General features: G+C 39.0%; 1 protein-coding gene and 1 long non-coding RNA gene across 3 annotated transcripts in view; one reads left to right on the forward strand and one right to left on the reverse strand.

The window, feature by feature from the left end:
• Nucleotides 1-22008, reverse strand: part of NFKB1 (nuclear factor kappa B subunit 1) — a 108425-nt gene extending 86417 nt beyond the window's left edge. For both annotated transcript variants that reach the window (XM_072939758.1, XM_072939745.1), the window contains exons 1-2: nucleotides 21876-22008; nucleotides 552-597 (exon numbers count right to left, since the gene is read on the reverse strand). In XM_072939758.1, the coding sequence (XP_072795859.1) occupies nucleotides 552-590 (39 nt within the window). In that variant the 5' untranslated portion in view covers nucleotides 591-597; nucleotides 21876-22008. The remainder of the gene's footprint in view (nucleotides 1-551; nucleotides 598-21875) is intronic.
• Nucleotides 32-3320, forward strand: LOC140686224 (uncharacterized). Its single transcript, XR_012059893.1, has 2 exons — nucleotides 32-181; nucleotides 1554-3320. It is a non-coding gene; the product is annotated as an uncharacterized lncRNA (long non-coding RNA).
• Nucleotides 22009-23135: the final 1127 nt, after the last annotated feature.

Raw genomic sequence — 23135 nt, forward strand, 5'->3', positions numbered from 1 at the left:
GCTGGTACCTTTATGCGAGAGAAGAGGGAGATGTGGATACAGAGACACAAAGGAGACACAGGGAAGGTGGCCACTGTGCCAGCATGATGTAGCAACAAGTCAAGAAACACCAAGGGCTGGCAGTAACCACCAGAAGCTAGGGAAGAGGCACAGAAGAGATTCTCCTTCAGAACTTCCAGAGGTAACCCACCCTGCCATCATCCTGATTTTGGACTTCTAGCCTCCAGAACTCAGAAAGAACACATCTCCGTTGTTTTAAGCCACCTAGTTTGCGGTAATTTGTCACAGCAGCCCTTGGACACTAATACAGTCATTGTCACTTGACCTGTAGCATACATAATTTTTATGCAACAATGTATGTGATAGCAGGTACAAGCTACTTGCTTTACATGGCATGTCCCCTCTGACCTTACACGTGGGGATACGAAAAACAATTTAAGAGAAAATTTTACTAACTTTAGAGTTTTCCTGATGGTTACTGTTGTTCCCTCTGTATATTATAAAACATGAATACATTTACAAAAAAGTATCAGTGAGATTATAATACTTACTTGTTCATGCCCTCCCAAATACGGGTCATCTTCCGCCATCCTGGAGCTGTACAGCAAAAGAACACAAAACCAAACTGTAACTCTGAAGTGAACCTTGAAAGTCCCACCATGCAGGGGTAAACTGTGTTATTCCAGTAAGACCAAACTGAACCCTTTTTAAAAGACCTTACGAGGAGGATTTGGTACAGTTCCTCTTTGGAATCTGAATCTAACAGCAGAAAGATTGCATAATCAAGGAATTACCACTCACGTATAACCCAAAACCCTTACGTCAATCTCCCAACAGTGTCCTGGAGTTTGGTACAACTAGCCTTCATCCTCTGTATAAAAAGCATGCATATTTGATTCTTAGAGGTGATTTCTTTATGTCACCATCTAGACTTCAATGATTCATTTAGCTTAGCTCCTTGTGGGCATTATTTTCCAACCCTTCCTGAATTCTGTGATGGTCCAAGAGCTGTCTCCCCACTTTTGAGCTGGAAGCTCAGAGGGGGTCATTCTGCTGTCAGAGGGCCTGGTCAGTGCTTTGCCTAGCACAAGGGGAGGACGGCTCTCATGCTCCATCCTCTAGACCATTCTGCTGCAGCAGGCTAGTTCCTACCATTGTCAGAGTGGGTACAGAAACACTGTCATTTGAAACATGCACTCAGAAGACACAAAAATAAAGGCCCTTATTATCAAAGCTACAGTCTCAGATTCACCCGACCTCAGCCAGGTACTAATACATCACAGGTCCTAGCAAGCTTCTGTTATCCAGAGGCCCTGAGAAAAGTGAAGAACCACATGGCCAGATAAAAACAGTACCTAAAATCACAAACGATTTTGGATTTACCCCTACTTTAAGAAATCTTTATATGTATAGGTTAATTTTAGTTAAGTTTACTTTGATCAAATTTTGGATGTGTTGCCTGAAAAATTAGAAGATAAAAAAACAAGGCTGAGAGCAAATATTAATTCCTGAGGCCAAGTTTTCTTTCTTTCTTTTTTCTTTTTCTCTTAAAGTCTATAAAGGGACTGGGGCTGAGAATGTTGCTGTCCACCAAAATCTCTTATCTCCTGTTCCACAGTAATAGCACTATAGCTGGAAACATGACGGCTCAGCTGGACTATATCCCACACTTCCATGGTGTGAGGGATGGCCATTTGATGAAATGCTTGCCAGTGGGATGTCAGAACTACTGTGCACCACTTTCGGGTCTGGGATAAGGTCCTTGGCATGCTTCCTCCATGTTTCTGCTTCTTCTCTTTCCCGCTGTATGAAACCTAGACATGGAGAAGACCTACCTGGCTTCTGCCACCTACTGGATGATGAATGGCAGCTAACATTGATGTCACTTGCTTTACATGGCATGTGAGAAAGAAAGCAACTTCAGTGTATTGCTGGGTCTCTTTGCTAGAACAATTTAGCCCTCACTCTAATGGACACATCACTTAACACTCCAAAAAGAGTAAAATTCTCCAAAGAGGATTTTGATTTCCAATGAAAGCCTCTCCTGCTAGAGCCCCCTGTGACTGGTGTGGGTGAGAAAGGACCATGAGGGTTCCTAGTGGGATGCAGAGCCCAACTTCAACAAAAGGGGAAAGGGCAGCGCTGAGTCTTACGTGAACAAGAACTCCCTGCAGATTCGCAAGAAAATATTTGTCTAAAATAAGAAGCTACTAAGGGAAGACTTACAAACAGCTGTAATGAATTAAGACAAACAGTTAAAAAAAAAAGGAATATTGGCCTGATACAGTGAAGAAAAATCAAGTCATTCGAAATTCAAGAGTTCCGCCTTTGGATTTACGACTAACTCGCTGTGGCTTCTGTTTCCTCATCTGCAAAGTGAGAGATTTTGACTGGATGGAGCTTTAAAAGGAATAGAATTTTGTTGAGTTCAGAATGTTAGTTAGCTGATAAATGCTTATTCAAAGAACAAGTCACCTACATCGTAACTCTTTCTGTAAACTTGGATTTTATATGGACTTAAGTATATATCCATATTAAATAATTTCAGTTATATGAAGAATACTAGTAGATAGTGTCACACTGAAATGCAGTGCTAATACCAGCCACAACACTCCATGTGAAAAATTCTTAATCTTAGAATACCACAGGAGCCCCAAAGAAAAATATTATGACTTTTTCATTTTTTGCCTTGAGGCCTTTCCATTAATGCAGGGTGATCACCCAAATCCTCTCAATCTTAGTCCACAGCCTTCAAAAGTGGAGGTGAGACTTAGGCCACAATCTCAAAAAATTGACAGAACCCATTCAGCACCTTTTACACGGATTTTATATACATACATACATACACACACACACACACACACATATACACATACATACGCACAGGCATATATATGTAAAACCTGTGGATGGTTTTCTGACCTTTGAATGTATGAATTTAATATAAAGTGGCCCTGGCTCTAACTTTAAAAACTCAACTAAATCTACTTTATTAGAACTGATGCATGGTTATCACCATGATCACTCCGTAGTGAAAATCTTAATGAAGAGCTCTAAGTTGCAGGCACTGGACAGAATGCCTCATTAAACACTATCCTCCCTCCGACATCTTCCCTATGATTTATGGACAGATGTGTGCCAAAAGATCATAGTTTTAAAAGCCGAATGACAGCCCAAGAGATACGAGGTGATTGTTAAAATCTGAATTCGTACAGCCTTTGCAAGACAGTTCAGTGTGAAGAGCTGAAGTAACAGTAAGCCGAGAGTGATGCCAATGTTAATTCATAATTTAAAAATAAAATGTCAAATGAAACCAAGAATTATTTGGAAAGGATGAATCACTGAGTAATATTTGCATTAATTGTACGAGCAGGTTTGATGTCAAGATTTTGAAATACCAACTAAGCCCTTGGAACTGAAGGATTAAGAAAGACCAGGGAAAGCCCCTACTGCCCCCCTGCTCCCCCAGGCCTTCCCTTCACTTTCCTTTTGCACACAGTGCCGTGCTTTTGAGGAAGGATCTTGAAACAGAAAAGGAAGATACTGGGTTGACCAGTAAGAAGATGGGCCTAAGCTCTGCATCTCTCTCCCCTAACAGTGAGGCTTTCAGAAAAAATTTCACACCATGGAAAGGGAAGTAGTGTAGCTAGCTAGCAATAAATAAAACATCTCCCTCAGTGAACCATCTGTATTTTTTCACATGAGACACATAGTATAACCGGCTGAGTTCTGAATAATTTGATGAGTTCTACATGAAATACCTAATGGATTATTTTCCGCACATCTGTGACAATTCCACCGCTGACGTCAAAGGCTAGCACAGAGAGTTCTTAGTGAAGGCTGCAAGGCCAAGCCACCAGGTTGGACCACTGAGGTTGGAGTTGGTGGCAATCCCCTCCTTGTAACGGGGAAAATTTTCTAGGACCAGATATATTCACGCATCTTGACCCCACTGTAAGAAAATATATGCTATTAGATTTTGTTAAAAAATAACTTTTCAAACCCATTAAAATGATTTCATGACCTACTAATGGGTCATAGCATGCAGTTTGAAAAACAGAATTTTAGGTGCCATCCATAGGATGCAGCTGGGAATCAGAGAAACAAAGTGTTTTCATTTTCAAGTTTATTTTCAGCCACAACAGACATCACTTGGATGTAATTTTAATACCTCATCTTGGATGAAATCACAAGAGAAAGAGGAACTTACCACCATTTCTTTCTCTGTTGGATAATAAATTAATAGAGAGAAAGAATATGCTGGAGTCTCCTTCCATAGAGGAATTTTTGGAGGAAACGTGCTATAAGGTAGATGTAAATGTGTATTACATATAACGTGAAACATTCAAATAAGAATGTCTTTTGACTCTGCAATTCCACTTTCAAGGAATCAATATAAAGAATTATATGAGAAAGTGTGCAAAAAAAAATAAGTACAAGGATATTCACTGCAGCAAAAAACTGGGAACAATCTAAATGTCCTTTGACAGGAGATTGTTTATGCTACTTTCATACAGTTTTGTTGTAAAACTGTAAAAAACAATAATTCAGATCCACATATAGCAACATGGAGATTTTTACTCCCTAAGTTATAAATGTCTATGTTTTCATATTCTAACTAGTAATTGGAAATATATATTTTTTCATAGAAAAAAGAGAAAAATCAAACCCTGCCCTGAATTTAAAGTTTAACTCTGACATCTTTAATAATTAATGATATATAGTGAATAAAACATGAAGCATGAATGAATCAACAATTTCTAAGCACTACTGGAATCCTCTTCATAATTAAATAGAAAAAACTTGACTTTGAAGGGGCTGTTTACTTACATTTTTCTGATGATATATTGACTTAGTGATGATGAAAGAAAAGCTAATGGTGAGTTTAGTTACTTTTCTCAGAATAGTTGATTTTTTTAAAAGTTTTTAAAAAAGAACAAATTTATGTGTCCTACCATATTTAGATTTGTATAAACTCATTTTCAATGTTTTCCCAGTCCTCCATCCATTTTAACCTCCCTATTGTTTGATTTGGGTGCAATGTGACAAACTAACATGTAGAACAGCTACCTAGTAAGTACAAATACATTGTGCTTAGAGCTGTTCACAAGGGAATGTCAATCTAATACAACATTCAGCTGTTACTGCACGCAAAACTTACTTGCACAGTTAGTGATACATAGCAAATGCTAGCCCTTTCATTAGCTAGCACAGTAAACAATATGTTTATAATAAATTATGGGACTAACAGGCAGTCAAAGTTCTAGGCATTCTGAGAAGAATCAAGTATTTTTCTTTCTTTCCCATCCCACACTTATGGGTACACTGCCACAACTTCCTCCCTACCATTACCACTGCTGAATAAAATGCATTTTGCCTCCAGAGACATTTGGCAATGTCTGGAGATATTTTTATCTGTCACAACTGGCTGGTGGTCCTACTGGCATCTAGTGTGTAAAGGTTAGAGATGTTGTTAAACATCCTATAATGCAAGGACAGCCCCTCACATTAGAGAAATATCTGAACCCAAATGTCAGCAGTGCCAAGGACGAGAAACCCAGATGTGCACCACGACGTCCTGACAGTGCATTGGCTCACATGTACAAGGAGCTAAACTTCACTGACCACCTCCCATGAGTTAGGAATTAGAGCGAGTTCTTCACATACTTCAATTACTTTCTCAATGACCCCGAGAAATACTGTCCCAGATGAGAGCACTGAGGTTAGACAGAGGAAGCCATTCATTCAGGTTGACAGAGTGATGCTGGCTAATCATTCAATCACATGTCTAAGATGAGAAGTGATTGTCCTCCTGGGCGCACAGCTTTATTTATTTTCATACAGCATCTTTGCTCCAGGTCTCCTGAATGTCCAGGTTGGAGGTAGTCTACCCACAACACAGCCTGAAAAGCGGAATAGGACTGTGACAATACACAAAACTTAACTGAGTTCTTCCTGAGACAATCCAAAGTGAAGGTAAAAAATAACAAACAGTATTAATGCAAGCGGTAGCTGCTTTTTGTTTTGCTTTGTTTTAAATGCTTCCTTTGATCAGGTTCATAGGATAGAAGGAGAATAAAGAGATCCTCTCTGAAACATGCCCATAGAAAACACCATACTCACTAACGGTATGATAGAAGTACATAGCATATATTCAAAATTAAGGTTTATTGAAACGTTCCTTGAGTGCTTTCCTCCCTTCATTAATCTAGTCATTCATTGAAAAAATATTTAGGCCTACTATGCGTCAATTCCCAAAGACATCAAAGAACACAAGAGTGGTGCAGCACCTGTACTCACAAAGCCAACAGCTGCGGCAGACTGAAAGTTATGGCCAAAAATGCTTTGCAACTCCACCTGACAGAAGGAAAACCCTGTTTCTCCATCCCTTGACTCTTCACAGGCCTGTAACTTACTCTGACCCACAGAGTGTGAGTTTTATATGCAGACTTCAAGAGGCCTTGCAACGACCGTTCGGCTCTCTTGGAACACAGGTGCCATGTGAACAAGCCCGGGCTAGCTCCCAGGGGATGAGAGGCCAGGTGGAGCACAGAGGGGAAATCGCAGCTGAGGGTCCCCTGGACCAAACAGCACCAGCTGAGTGCAGAGACTTCAGAGAGCCTCAGAGCCAGCCCAGGTGGCCTCAACAGCCTACCAAATTGGGAGAAATAATCAATGTTTGCATTTTAATTAGCTGCGTGGTGATTTTTTTATGTAGCAAAAGCTGACTGATGTAACAGTTTAGTAATCAGGAAGACAGGCAAAAGCAATGCCACATATGTGTCACGGGGAATGGAGGGTGTGTGGGCCGTGGGTTAGACACCTTGGTAATTCAGTAATTACACTTTCTTTGTTAGGGTCCTATTCAGATCAGCCTGTGTACTCATTTTTACTTTATTGGCCTATTCAGTTTCCAGCTGAACAAAAGAAAACAAGCATGCTGGGCAAAACCACTGTGGTACAAACAGAAATAAAATTAGTACTGTTAAAACCTTCAGAATGTCAGTATTAATAAACTGCCGCTAGCTTTAAGCAGTGATACCATTATGCAACAGGTAAGTAATGTGTTTAATCCTTTTGGCTCTAATATCTAAAACCAAGTTCATCATTCCTGCAGCCATGGGCCCCATTCCTGACTTTCCAGTTTCTGCCAATATATCACTCTCATGTACTCAGGGTCAAAAATTCAGTCACCTTTTTCTCCTTTTTCCTCTGCTCATCTCACACAGATCCAGTCGATAACCAATTTCTGCTGATTTTTCTCTGTATTATTTCTTGTATCTGCTCCTCCTTTCCACTTTCCTTTCGCTGTTACACCCCAGTTAAACCTTCACTGCCTCCCCTTTGGACCGACAATAGCCTCCATACTGCTCTCCCTTACTGTAGTATTTCTTCTTCCTTAAGCATCTTTCACATTATTGTCTTATTACTTACAAAAGTCAAAAGCTCTTAACTACTTAGCATGTTATATTATAAGCCTCACCTGAATAGGTGCTCATGTTTAATAGGTGAGGCTTATAATATAGTATGCTGAGTGGTTGAGGGCTTTTGATTGTATCTTAATACTACACCTAACCAAAACCTTCTTCTCTAGGCATACTGATCATTCAAAAATGCTGTGCTCATTTCCATCTTGTACTTAAATATTACCAAGTCCTCAAGCCTCTGCTCAAATCCAATCTCTACCAAGAAATCCTGTTATTTCCCCTGTAACCCACAGCTCTGTAATCCAAACAACGGCTATAACACTTCTGTGTACTGATGATTTTATACTTGACAACATACTGTTCCACCGTAATTTAACTTCATATATTTACCAGCTTTTAAAGTGGATATAGATGCCTAAAAAGTAGATATGAGAGGTCTACTTCTTTATATTGCCAAGTTAGTAAATAAGCACTTTTTAAAAATTAATAACGCATTAATGGTAAGAAACATTGCAATTCCAGATTTGCCAAAATGTGGACTTTTGGTTTCAGTCATGATAGAGTAACAATTACTAAACGTGCTCCCTTGCCATACCCAAATGTAAAACTATACAAAATACTTGAAGCAATTATTTAAGACACTGGACAAGAGACAGAGTAAGGCTGTACACCGTAAGAGAACGGAAACACTTGAGGCGTGTTCCAAGTTCGCTTTCTGACTGAGGGCATACTCCAAACTGTGACACAAGGGAGTAAAGCCCAAAAAGAAAGCAGCAATCTCACTGGGGAGCGTATCAGAAAGGCAGGACATACATGGAAAAGAGGCTCATAAATCTGCACAGGGGTCACTTCTAGGCATTGGCTAAATACTCAGCTGTGCTAGTACAGGACAAAGAGAATGACTGCTGGGATCCAAATGCTGATTTGAGATTCCAGAAGTTCCTGGAACTTCTGAGAGACACTGAAGTTCCAACCATCTAGGGTGAAGAGACAACACTTAACAATCTGAACATTCAGTTGTGCTCCCATTAAGACCACGCAATGGGAGTAAGGGACATACCCTAGGGTTAAGGGCTACTCTAAACTCATCTGAATAAAACCAGGTGATCCATGAGTAAATCGACTGTTACAACAAAACTCCAGAGTTTTTAAAGGAAGACAAACACCCATACTCTGCCATGTGGTACCCACAATGTATAACAACAACAACAACAACAAGTGACAAAACATGCAAAGTAGTAGGGAAATATGACTCAGAAGGAAAAAATGATACAAATGGTAAAACTAGCAGCCAATGCCTTTAAAACTGACAACAGCAATTGTCGAAGAATGTAAAGGAAAATATGGGCGTAATAGATAACAAATAGGAAATCTCAGCAGAGAAATGAACACTACTAAAAAAGAAAAAAAAAGGAAAATTCTGGACTAAAATGAAATTTTACTAGGTAGACTTATCAGCATATTGAACAATGTAGAAGAAAGGATCCATAAACTTGAACAATGGGCAATAAAAACTATTCAAAGTGAAGCAGGGGGAAGAAAGGCAGGAAGAAATGAAAACACCTTCAGTGACTTATGGGACAACAGCAAGTGGTCTGACGTGTAATTTAGAGTCCTAGAAAGAGAGAGAAAAAATAAAAAATATTTGAAGACATAATGGTGGAGAATTTTCCAAACTTGATTTAAAAAAAAAAAAATCAACCTATGATCCAAGAATCTCAAAGATTCCCCATGTTGGATAAAGGCAAATAAAACCACAGGTGGTCATATTAGAGCCAAACTTTTAAAAACTGATGCTAAAGGAAAAAAATCGTAAAAGCATCCAGGGACAAGGGCGAACAACAGTAAGTATGATGGCTGACTTCTCATCAAAAACAATGATGAAAGGGCTGAAAGAAAAAAAAAAAGGAATTAGTGAACAATTCTATATTCAGCAAAAATATCCTTTAAAAATAAAGATGAAACTGACATTTTTCAAATAAACAAAAGCTGAGAGAATCTGTTATTAGCAAGCTTGCTAAAAGATATGTTAAAAAAGTTCTTCATGCCCAAAGGAAATGGTACCAGATAGAAACTTTGGACCTACATGAAAGAATGAAAAACACCAAAATGATGAATACATGTGTATGGATAAGACTTTTCTTGTTTGCTGTTCAAAAGAAACATCACAATACATTTTGGGGTTTGTAACCTATGCAGCAGTAAGCCGTATAACAGTAACAGCACAGAGAATGGAAGTAAACCACTGTCACGTTCGTACATTACACATGACACATTGTAGCCTTAATTCATGGTAGACTCAATTATGCATATTGTAATCCCTAAAGCAACCACTTTAAAAAATAGCCAGTGAAGGAGATAAAATGTAATTTAAAAAGTAAACTTGATTTATTCAAAAGATGGTAGGAAAGGAAAAAAATGAAAATAGAAAAGATGACACAAACAGATAACAACTACCAAGATGATGGGCTTAAATCCAACCAAATCAACAATTACATTAAATGTAACAGCCTAAACTCACCTATAAAAAAGTAGAGATGGTGAGACTGGGCAAAAAAGCAAGACCCAAGGATATGGTTTTTGTAAGAATTACACTTTAATATTACAGACTCAGTTTAAAAGTACAAGAAGGGAAAGTTATACTAGTTATACCACAGAAACAATTAATATTAAAAAAGGCTAGGTGGAGGGTATAGTTCAGTGGAAGCATGCACAAGGTCCTGGGTTCTATCCCCAGGACTTCCATTAAAACAAACCAACCAACCAACCTAACCCTTCCCTAAAAAAAAAGTTTAAAAAGGCTACGTTAAAACATCAGATATAGTAGACTTTAAAAGAAGAAATATTACCAGAGACTAAGAGGAATTATTTTGTAAGAATAAAAGGTCATACCATCATGGAGAAACAATGATTGCAAAGTATACATACATATTAGCAGAGCTTCAAAATACATGAAGCAAAAAGTGGCAAACTAGAGGAAGAAACAGAAATATCCACAATTAACAGTTAAGATTTTTAACCCTCTTCTTGCAGTAGTTGATAAAAGCAAATCAAAAGAACATCAGTAAACATATAGAAAGTTTAGGAACAATACCAGCAACCAAATTAACCTAAGTGCATATATAGAATACTTCACCAATGACTGCAGAATCTACATCCTTTTCAAGTGCGCAAGGAACATTCACCAAGACAGATTATACGCTGGACCATAAAACAAGTCTCAAAAATCAAAGCACTGACAGGAATCTACACAAGTGATAAAATGGCATAGTACTATATACACTGATCGTTACCAATGTCAGTTTCCCAGTTTTGATACTGTACTACAATTATGTAAGATGTAACAACTAGAGGAAACTGGGTAAAGGCTACATGGGACCTCTCTGTATTATCTTTGCAATTTTCTGAGAATCTATAATTATCTCAAAATAAAAACTTCAAAGCACTGAAATCATACAGATATGTTATCTAAACACAATGAAATTAAATTAAAAACCAAGAACAGAGAGATACCTAGAAAATCCTCAAATTTATATAATTAAGCCAAGATGTTAAGGGGAGGAGTGTGCCTCTTAGAATAAAAAAAAAAAAAAAGTAAATATAACCTCATTCCCGCACATGAAAGAAGCATCTAAATTCTTGCTGTATCTTGTCCACTGTAACCATGGGGGACAAGGATTTTCTTAGACAAGTGATTGGAATGCATTCCAATGCTTTCTATAAGAAACAAATCTTTGCCTATGGTGTTTTCTTAATCATAGGTGACTGAAATTTTTAACATCAGAAGGATGTTTTGGACATTTTCTAATCATATTATAAACAAGTGTCATGTATATTAAATGGCCATTCCAAGAAACATTTCTTTTTGTTAACACTAGATACAGTAAGATAAAATCTGGTGAATATAATTTTGTATAGCTAGGGAAGTTCTTTAAATTACAGTAAGTTAGCTAAGATCATCCATGTTATAACTGAGGTCACTCATGGGATACGACTTCCTTCCATTGTCACATAAAAACCAATTCAATACATCTACTCAGAGTTTGAGGTCTTTCATTCAGGTGGCATCAGGACTTACTGGACTTCGTTCTGAAACTTTTGCTTCTACATTTTTAATTCTACAGATTTCTTCCTCTCTAAAAATAGAGCGTGATGGTGAGGGAGGATGTATAAACAGGCAAAGGGGCTTTTTAGGAGAGTGAAAAATACTGTTGTATGGTATCATAATGATAGACAGACATAATTATACATTTGCCCAGACCCACCAAATGCACAACTTGGTTCATCAGTTGCAACAAACGTATCACTGTGGTGGGGGAACATTGATAATGGGGGAGGTTATGCATGTGTGAGGACAGGGAGTATATGGGAAATCTACACTTTCCCTCAATTTTGCTGTGAACTTGGCTCTAAAAAAATTAAGTCTTGAATAAAAAAAATAGAGTATGACCAAATGTTAATTTCATGTCTGGCCTTTATCTTGAGCATCATTTTGGAATATTTGTATTTTCAGGCTGAGGAGGAAGTAGACTTCATGGATTCTGAATTAGAGATTAATATTCTTTTGATCAAATATAGAGAAACTGATCACATCCTCTTAAATCTGAATATGATGACTTTAGTTTGGATTTTCATTTTTTATTAATTCTCCAATATCAACAAACATATAGCCTTTATGTTTTAAGAGAGGAAAAAAAAATCATCATGTGAACCAGCAATACTGGGTTCTATGGATACCGTGGACTATGGACTGGGTGACAATTGGCCTGGAAGGGGAAAATGGTTTCCTGGAAGACATAACTACAACCACCTTCCAATTACACACATACACAAATAATGATTTGCAAGCCTCAAAACCAGGCCTTATGGAAGGGACCTTTCAGTTCTTGAATCTGGATATGAAGGGCTTTCCACACTGACCATTCATGTAGATAAGTCTTTCTGCATATGCAGATATCAACGTCTAAAGTGAGCAGGAAGAAAGAGGTGAACTACCCTCCCCTGTATGTCTGATAAGGTCTGATGAGAATACTTCTTTCACCCATGTCTGTCTGTCAGTGATCTCGACTGCTTGGCCAACAAACAAACAATTTACTCAAGCTCATAAATGACAAATTAATGGGAAAATGTGATTTGTTTTGTATTTTTAGTTCCATTTTGTTCAGTGAGGAAACTCTGAAATGAACTACCCTTAAGGCTTTTAACCATAGGAGAGTTCTTACTTATGTGAAGCATCTTGGCATACTAAATTCATTTGGTCAACTTTGCTTGTAACGTAGATGAATATGAGTCACGGAATCAACATATATGTAATCCAAAGGTCATTAGCGAAACCTTTTAAATGAGAGTGAAGGGTAGGAACCCTGACTAAGAAGGGGCAGAAATGGGGCTTTTGGTGTGCTGGCACTGTTCTATTTCCAGAACATTACCCAGGTTACGTGTGTTCACTCTGAGATAATTCATTAATGCTTCATTCTTAACGATTTGTGCATTTTTATAGTTATGTGATTCTTCGATTCTAAAAAGCCTAACGTAAAAAGAAAAAAATTTAAACCAAAACCATTTCATGATCTAATAAGCTCCATGAAATTATGAATTTCTGTCTTGTTTAGCATTATATTCCCAGTGCTTGGAACCTGGCACACAGGAAGGACTCAACATATATTCAAATGAATAAATGGTTAAAAAAGAAATTCTACTATGCAAAGGTGGAAGAGTTTATATAAAAAGCAAAGGTTCGCTTATCCCATCTCCCAACTCCAATCCTGCTTTTCAGAGTGATTGACTTAACGCTCTTAGCTTTCTCTTTTTGGTTTTCCTAGGGGTTCTTTTTGTATCTCTAAATACTACATTTATATCTTTTTTCTAAACTGGTCAATTTTAGACACTGTGTTCTTGCTATAACTGATGAGGATTCAGCTCACACCACTGCCACTTTCCTATCTTCTTCCAAAGATAGTTAGAATTAGTGAGACCTCGAAACAATTTAGAATCAAAATACTGAATTTTATATTCAATTACTGTGTCAAGTTTGCCTTCACTTTCCTTGGAGAAATATGAACATGGGTTCATAGTAGAGAATAATTAATAATGAAAAGATACAACTCCAGAAACCCCTACATGTCAGAAAGAAGCTAGACTGGGACCATAAATAACTCATAATCCCAAAATGTACACTTCCTCATATTGTCATGTTGATAATCAAGAACTGTCTTTGTACCTTCTCACATGCATTTTCCTTATGTTGAACTCCCTCGATATAGCAAGAAAATCTGAAATCACCCAAATAATACTATTATATCAAAGAAACAATTTTAGAGGCAGATGCTCATTTAGTCTACCCTGCTCATTTTTTTAAAGAGAGAAAATGAGACCCAGAGAAATTAATTAATTTGCCCAGAGTCACACAGCTTAATCAATAGCACTGTCCACCAATATTTTGTCTAGTTATTTACTTGTTCATACAGCAAACTTACTGGGTGCTGGGCAGATAAAACCTAAGATAAAATCCCTGCACTCAAGATATTTCCTGTCTAGAAAGCGTAAGAAGTTAAGAGCATATGGACTGGGAACACACAACTCCTTATGGGGAAGTCGCGGAGAACAAACGGAGAAGGGATAGAGAGATGGTGATGCCTAAGCCACGCCTGAAGGTTGAGTAGTTAGCACCATGGCTGGGAAGGAAAGGGCACTCCTCACACAGGGGGTGCATATGCAGAGGTATTCAAAGTGAGAAAACACGGCAGATAAGGAACTGAAAATTGATATGGATGACTTGAGACATAGCGGGTGGGTGAGGAGCAAGGGTATGTGGTGAAGTGTGCAGGAAGCAGTTTATCAAGACAATGGAGGTTCGTTTCAGAAATACAATGACTGTGACATGATCAGACTTGCACTTTGGAAAGCTGGCTTTTATGCTGGAATAAAGGATGGAATAGAAGCAAGAGAGAACACATCAGGAGACAATACAAAAATGAAAGCTAGAAATTCAATGAGGAAGGGATGGATGAACTGACAGAACTTGGTGACAGACTGGAGGAGATAGGTAAGTAAGTGTGAAGAATGGATTCCTAGATTTCTGGCATAAGAAACCTACTGAATGGACCATGGTGGGCTAAAAACTGTATTCCCTAATATGCTAGGAGTAGCAATTTGGTGGCTGGGAATGATGATTATAATACTGATGGTGACATCTATGTCACAATAATTAAGTGCCTCAGCAATAAATTATTGTTTTCTATGGCTTACCTTGAATGACTAGACTCCTTCAACTCAACACATATTTAGTAAGTATGGGGGGAGGGTATAGCTCAATGGTAGAGTGCATGCCTAGCATGTATGAGGTCCTGGGTTCAATCCTCAGTACCCCCATTAAAATAAATAAATAAATGCATATTATAGCACAATTGCCCCCTAAATCAACCATCTACTTCAACACAAGATTGAACTACCTCTCTAAACAACTTGGACTAATTCCTACTTAGCTATTATGGTAGACTTTCTAAGAGAAAAAGGATACTTTCCCTGCCCGTCATAAAAAAGAACTTCAAGGTAAATGACTGATAAAGCAATGTTTTAAAATAGTTAGGAAATATTAAAATGTTCCAAGGTGTGCTTGTTAAGTTCAGTTAGATATCTCAAATGGGAAACTGTGTAAACACACAGAGAAATCATAAAGACAGTGTATCAGATGAACACTATGATATAGCATGAAAGCAAGGAAGCGCATCTAACTATTGTCAGACACCATGCTTCTGATGTTAACTTCCCTCACGTAATGAGGTCTGCTTAACAACACAACTGACTTCAGAATGTGTGGGAAATCACCATTGTTTTCAATTAATCAAAAAAGTAGGTAGGATAAGCCACAGTGAAATGTCTATAAAAAAGTTCTATTCAAGGGCAATCTCTCTGTCACTCTGTTCATTACGACCCTCCCCTTCTCATCCATGATATATAGATTTTAGCCTTTTCTCTGGAATTCAGATTCACTTTCTAGATTATTTTTCTTTTTCACATTTAAGTCAATGATAAAGTCCAGAATCTAATTTTATAGAGGACTCTCACCCTCAAACCTTTGTCTATGCTTTCATTATCCTTCATTTGATCACTTTTTTTTTGACATTAAATTTAACTTTTATTTTTTACGTTCATGTTTCTTCCTTTCTACTTTAAATTTCCTCTGTATGAACAGCACTCCTTCCATTTTTCCACACTGTCTTTATTTCAACTTTATAAGTCATAAAGGTGTTTGCGTTATATTGACAGCATTATACTAGACGCTGCACACTATAAGGGATTCTTTTCCTTTGACCTCACCACCACACCTAACCCCCATTTAAAAGAAAAAGACACTCTTTATAAATCAAGTCTTGATGATCAAACACTGATAAATGGTTCAATCCTGGTAAATAAACCAATACCTAAATTAAGAACTGGTAGTCAAAGAAGTACTTCAAATATCAATAAAACATGAGTGAGGGATTCACATTAAAATAATAAAAAATAGTCATTCTCCTCATTCCTAAAATCCTTATCTTGGAAGGCATATTTCCTAAGACGAGCAATTTATTTTCACGGTTTAAACGAACTGCAGGCTTGTACAAAGAATCAATGATTAGGTAGGCTGATTAGGGAATCTGCCATCACTTTTAATTTTTTTTCTTTCATGACTGATATGTTAGAATTGACTTCTGGAGATAAAAATGAGGGATATGTATGCCTTGATACTGAGATATAGTATGATATGTTTAGTAAACCACATGACAAATTAAAAAATGAATAATAAAAAATAATAAATAATTTTGAAATATAACTGCTATTTTGACTAACAAAATTATAGCAATCCAATTTTTTAATGTTAATTAAACTCCTTCTATGAATTGTACTTAACTTTACGTAAGCTTTGTATTTTCTTAGTTCAAGTTAGCAAAAAAAGAAAATGTCACATACAAATGCTAATGTGAATCTTATATATCAAAAGGCTTAAATCTAAGAAAAATCCAAAACTTCATCTTCCAGTATGAAATGTTTGAACTGTCTACACATTTTTTGACTGGTATGGTGAAGGTTAAGACAACATTATGGCTTTGTGTTTTTGTTTATGCCAAGAAGCTGTAGATTGAGCTGATTATATAATGGAACATAGCAAAATTTATCGCTTTCTGCTAGTCTTCTCACAGGGAAGCTACAGAGTACTTGGATTATTTTATTATTTTAACTAACAAGTATTTCAGGGTACTTTTCAACAATGACAGCTTTACAATGCCCTTGTTATACAAGTAAACATTTAGTTTCTTCAGTTTGTTGGCAACAACAAAAATGATTATACATAGATGTATTTGTAAACAAGTTTTAAAATTAATTTTTAAAACTTGAATGTATGTTCATGAAATGATTTGAAGAGAGGTCAGGGTCAGAATCAAGCGGACAGCAAATCAGTGGACAGAAGTTAGGGATTTTCAATAAAATGGTTCTGACTCTCCCTGAGGGCATGACACCAGGACTGGGAATGTTTGGCACTGTGTCCTTTTACAGTTCTGACGGTATATTTCATTTAATAAATTATGCCCACGGAGAATAAATGGTTAGATTTGGAGTTTCAAGGACAATTTTCTGAAAATGCTACAAATAAGAAATAATCAACAAAATACTCCCATGATGAGGCTCCAAGTTTTATATTGTTGCAAAGTCATTAAAATATGAAAGAACAGTAATCCTTGTGGGCTGTGTGCTTGATCCTGAGGTTTTCCAGCTATAATGCCCCCAGCCCCCACAAATTTTTATAGGTCGTTAAGTATTTAATTCTGGATGTCATAACATATTTTACTTTCTGACTGATTAATTTAGATAGGCTTGAGCAATCTTTGGATTACAAAGTAGCGCTTGTAGCATTGTTTCTTTTTTTGAAGATGCTAGTACTGAAATTACACTTTCAATGGAGCTCAGAAAAATTCTAGCATAGCTGCAAAGTTACATTTTTTTTTACTTGTATAAGCACCTTTTATCATTTTAATTACTTTATTAACTTGCTTGATAAGTGCCTCTAAAACTTTCAAACTAAAAGCTATTTTTTTTTCTAGTTCATAAACTCTTTCAGAATGAAATGCTTCCCTTTTGGAAGGCACAGGGTACTTTTTAATAAATTACTTGTTCTAATAAATTTCAAATGCTCTTTAGATAAGAATATGATATCTAGGAAGCAAGAATTAGCTTTTGGATTTTTCTTCCCAGAAGGCAAGGTAAAACAGTGTAATTTTTGTTCCTTGCAGAAAATGACTGCCCTTTTTTAAACAAATGAAGCAAAACTTATGGGATTTCTTCATTCAACAAATAGTTATCGATTACTCACTATGTAGCAACAAGCACAGAATTAAGCATCAGATATTTCTTTGTCAGTATAGATTAGAGACAGATTAGATATGATTTCTTTTTAGCTAGAACTATGGGATTTCAATTCCCTCAGATAGTTACTTTCCTCTTCTTTTTAAAGAAAAAGCCATATAGAATCTCTACATTCTTCTTTAAAGTTCCCTCAGTCAGATTTTTTTTCACAGTTTAAAGAAATAGAGTCTATAGATTAAATGTATTAATATCTGTTGCAAGTATGGGTCAGAATAAAAGCTGGTTATAAGATTTTTGGCCTAATAGTGAAAAGTAAGTGAAAAGTAATAAGCCAATTTGTAATGAGGAATTAAAGCATTCATTCCATTATTCTAATTCCAAAAACCAGCAACAAATTAAAGCAGCTGAGATGTGCACTACTGATAATTAAATCTATTAGTTACTGTAAAAAATATAGAGAATGATAATTGATCTTTTAAAAACAAAATACAATGATAAAAATTCTAAGTACAATGGTATCTTATTATGATTAACACTAAATCTAACAAAGTATTTTCATCCACAATCTATACTTCTGAAGAGTCTATACTCCTTAACAAATCACATCTTACATCACTTTTGTGTAGAACTGTTAAGGTTTAAACTTGTAGTGAAGCAACAAGATGCTATGTCACAACTTATTTTCTAAACTACTAGCTGATACTCAAGGGTAGGACTACCAACCTCACCTGAAAACATGAGAGCATGTTAATCTGCACTCAGGAACCCTCTCTAAAACGAGAGACCAAAGGTATGAAGCAATTTCACCATCGTGAAAAAAAAAATGATATTTTTCATCTAACAGTGAGGCACTGGATACTAATTAATGAAATATTACAAAGACAAGTGTCTTAGTAATATTACCCTAATGATTAACTCTACCAAATTACCTGGCTTCAAATATTAATCTTTTTATTTTTTTCATTAAAACAAAACAAAACACAGTCAAGGAGCCAAAATGACTTGTTAAACTATGTTCCAAGTCTCAGCTTTCCTCTCTGAAGATGAATGAATGAATGCCTCTATCTTTAAAACACTTAAGGTCTCCTCAACAGTGACAGGGTCAACTCAGAGGGGTATGTATGCTTCTGATGATTTACCTGCTCACCTCTAAGAACACGGCAGGGGAATTCAGCACTTATGGGAGATACAAGAGGGCAAATGAGAATTAATTCCCAGAACCTTATATGATTTATTTTATAAACAGAAAACCAATCAGTCAAACAAAACAACCTTCCTACTAAAAGTGAGGCAAATCAGTGAGAAATTTTGCATAGCCACTGATTCTTAAACATTTGCTCCTGCTAATGTGATTCCTGTCAATCTGTATAAGAACATAATCTGAATATTTATACTCTGTCGGTTAAAACTACTCTGCATTCCCAGATATACTTCCTACCACAGTCCTCTCAGACTGCGTTCAGAACTTCTACTACTAAGTTCTGAAGAAGATAAAGGTATTTTGACTAACTGATCAAAAATCTACACAAAAACTTAGATACCATTTTTAAAATTTATTGTTTTAAAATACCAACTACTGTTCTTACTTCTCCCAAGTTCAAACTGATTGAAGGTTATGAAGTAACCACTTCCCCCAGAAGCCAGAACTTTCACCTCTTCTGAACAGGGGAATACCTCTCATAAATTAGGTAAAACTAAGGGCTTGCTGATTGAATGATAATTCAAGATTCCTGTAGCTGCCAATTCCTTACTGAGACCTTCCATCTACCACAATGAGCAATCCCTGGAAGTCTGGGTAGCAACTGACTTCATCAATTATCTGGAAGTCTAAAAGCAGTAGTAAAAACAACTTGTGTAAACTTAGTTTCTCGACTAGCGTCAATTTGTTCCAAGAAACATGGCAAGAGAAATATGAGGACTGTGTTCTCTAAATCTGAAATGCTGCCCATTTCAGACGAATTGAGCTTTCACCAAGTGCAACCCAGTCATTACAAATGATCTTGTTTAAGAGGCAGAAATAAGAAGGAAGTGCAAAGATCAAAGGAGTGCTTACAAAGGGGAACAACTATTTTTGTATGTATACTCCAGTATTTACTAACGGGCTTTGAAAAACAGGGGCGTTTGTTCAGCCCATGTGAATGCCAATTGCAGAACATAAGATAAAACTGAAAGTTCAAAACAAAGATAATAGATTTTTAAATCACCACCAGTCCCTAATTGGATTACAGTATTTTCTTTAAAAGTCTTTCAAACAAGGTTAGACGTGGTTTTCTATTCACAGCAAGCAGTATTTCAGTGCCAGCATTAAATCTACACATAATGAGTCTTTCTTTGTGTTCATATTTGTCCAGTAGGCTGTGGCCCAGGAAGACATTTTATCTAAACAAGCTCCAGGGGGCTTTGAGAAGTTGCAGGTATACCAACACAGATGAATAATTTCAGGAGATTTCATGTTCCCATTTATCATAAATGTTCTTCTTACCTCAGCAATTTAATTACATCATAAATGTAAAATGCTATAGGAAACAAATCTCTTTATTCCCTGGCTTCTCAAGTTCATAAGCTCAAAAAATATTTTGCTTTAAGTTATTTACATAATTTCTTTAGTGCATCAAATAGTAAAGGGATTCATCTCTAGAAAGCACAATATTAAAATCAGGAAAACAACATACTTCAGCTAAAGGCTTTATTTTAATCGGATTCCCTTTCACAGTTAGCAAACACAAATGCAATTTAAACTACTCAGGAATATTCGATTGAGGTATTTTGCTAGAAAAATACGCACTCAACATTTAGATCCCAAGCTTTAACGTTTACCAAAGATCACCAGGTTGTAGAACATTTCTGACAGGGCTACTAAATATTTTAATAATACCCTAGTCATTTTCTCAGATTATGGGCTTTTTAATAAAATCTTTAAGTTAAATATAGTTCTTTAGTTAGCTGCAATGCTGGAAAACCCTACTTAATGAAGCCCATGAAAGTCTGAAATCTTGATCATCAAAATCAATCAACCCACCAACCAATCTTCCTGCAAGCTTCCTAACCCACTAAGGTAAATAAATGAGAGATTTTTGTGTGGCCATTGATTCTTATACACCATTTCTGCTCATGTGATTCCTATTCAATCCACAGATTGGAAGAGCATAATCTGAACATTTACTCTATTGGTTAAAGTACTCTGCATTCCCAGATACACTTTCTACCGCAGTCATCTCTATGCTCAGAACAGCACATCTACTAACAAGTTCTGAAGAAGGAAAAGACGGTGTTTTGACTACTTTATCAAAAATCTATACGGAAACTCAAGATATTCTTAAAATGTGTTCCTTTAAAATGTTATGATAGGTTTTTGTCTGTACCATTATTTCTGTTCTAGAGGTCATGCACAACACATGGTGCCGTTGTTCAAGTGTTTCACATAGAGTGTCTAAAAAAGTGTTCTAAGTGGGAAATTTCGTTCTCAAATGCCAGGCCCTGTAGGATTAGTACCAGGCCCTCGTCATGTTTTTAAAAACGAAGGTACAGGTCCTACGGTAGGTGAATGTATCATTTCCCGGTGAGTGTGTGTATGTGAACTGGGGGCTTCTTCTGGAAGTACGTGACAAGGAATAAAGCTTCAGTCTGGGGGAGCTGGGGAGGGCTTTCCCAGCCAAGAGGACTGACATGCACTTCTGCTTTCATTTCATGGAACGCCCTTAGGTGAAATCTGGTTCGGCACTGCACCAACCACCTTCCCCTCTCTCCTCCGCGCCCAAGAGCACCTCAACCCTCAAGCCACCCCCAGCAGGGATGGGGGGATGTCAGAAAAGTTTGCCCGAGTTCCCCTCCGCTTCCCGTTCCCGCCCGGCGGAGGGACGGAGGAGAAAGGACGGCCCGGGCAGCCGCGGCCCTCCGGCCCGTGCCGAGTCCGGATGTGCCTTTCCCCCCTCTCGCCGATCCCATGTGCCTCTCCACTGCTGTCAACCTCCTCCTACGGTCTAGCCGAGCGCTTAGCGCAGGAATGGGGAAGTCCGAGCGGGGCCGGAGGGGTGCGGGGCGGTGGGCGGCGGGAGTCGAGCCGCAAGTCGCCGGCGCGGCCCCACTCGCCCGAGTCTGGCTTACCCTGCTGGCGCGTCCGCGCTCGGCCTCCCTGCGCTTGCGGCTCCCTCCGGGGCGGCGCGGGCCTGGGGGCCGGGGAACGAAGAGGCGGCGGCCGGCCGGAGCCGGAGCGGGTCCGGGTGCGGGTGCGCGGCGGGGCGGGGCGGGGCGGGGCGGGCCGGGTCGGGTCGGGTCGGGTCCGGGCGGGCGGGCGCGCGGTCTCCCCGGGCCAGTCAGCGCCGCGCCATGTCCGCAGCGCGGGCGGAGGGAACGCCGGGCGCGCGGTTGCGGGGCCGCGGCGGCGCCGCCTTCCCGGCCGCGGCGGCTCTGGCCTGGGCTGCGCTGGGCTCTCGGAGCGGGCCGGCGGCGGGGCGCAGGCCGAGGGCGGCGACGGCGGCGAGAGGCCCGACGGACGTGAAGGGCAGGGGAAGCTGTCAGCGCGTCGCCGGGCCGCTCCGGTGGCGAAACCTCCTCTTCCTGCCCCGGCTCGCTGGTGCACTTCTCTCTCTTTCTCTCTCGCTCACTCTCTCACTTCCTGGCTGGAAATTCCCACTGACGTCGAGAAGACAGACAGACGGACACACGCGCGCACGCCACGGGGGCGGGAGGTGGGGTCGCCGCCGGGGGTGGGGGAAGCCCGCACTCCTGGGGGGCCGTGCGCCCCCGGCCCGGCCTCGCCGGCCGGCTCGGCGCCCGCCCCTCGGGGCCGCTGCGGGGCGCGCGTTCCACCGCCCGGACGCCGGGGTCCCCTGCGGGGCTCCTGCTCCCCAGCCCGCGCTCCCAGAGCCCCGCGGGCAGCAGCGGACCGGGACGCCCCCTGGAAGCGCCGGCGTGGCCCAGTCGTCCCGGGAGGCGGGCGGCGCGGAGGCGGCGGCAGTGCGGCTGGAAGAGTCGGGCGGTCCAGATCCCCTAAAGACAGGCCCCAGCATCTGGAGGGGATGATGCGTCGGCTTGGAGCCAAGCATGCTGTGTATAAAAATAAATCTCATGTGTATAGTCCATTTAAGTGGTCTCAGTTACTCTCAAATCTCTTCACAGATTAAACTGGAATTTCCATAGCATAACTGACTTCTGTCTAGGGAAGTCTGAACAAATACTTGTTTTTGGCGAGGTCTCCCATCTCCTCGTTTTGACATTCAGAACTTTAATTTACAGGGCTTTGTCAGGCCTTTAGGATAATTCCTGTGGGTGGAATTATAGTGATGGTGGGAGCAATGGTTTTGGGTCACAGTTCATAAAGAAATACCAATCTGGCAGATGGGAATCTGTCGCATTTTTCTGAAG

This window comes from Vicugna pacos, chromosome 2 (genome assembly GCF_048564905.1).
Source record: "Vicugna pacos chromosome 2, VicPac4, whole genome shotgun sequence".
In the NCBI taxonomy this organism is placed as follows: domain Eukaryota; kingdom Metazoa; phylum Chordata; class Mammalia; order Artiodactyla; family Camelidae; genus Vicugna; species Vicugna pacos.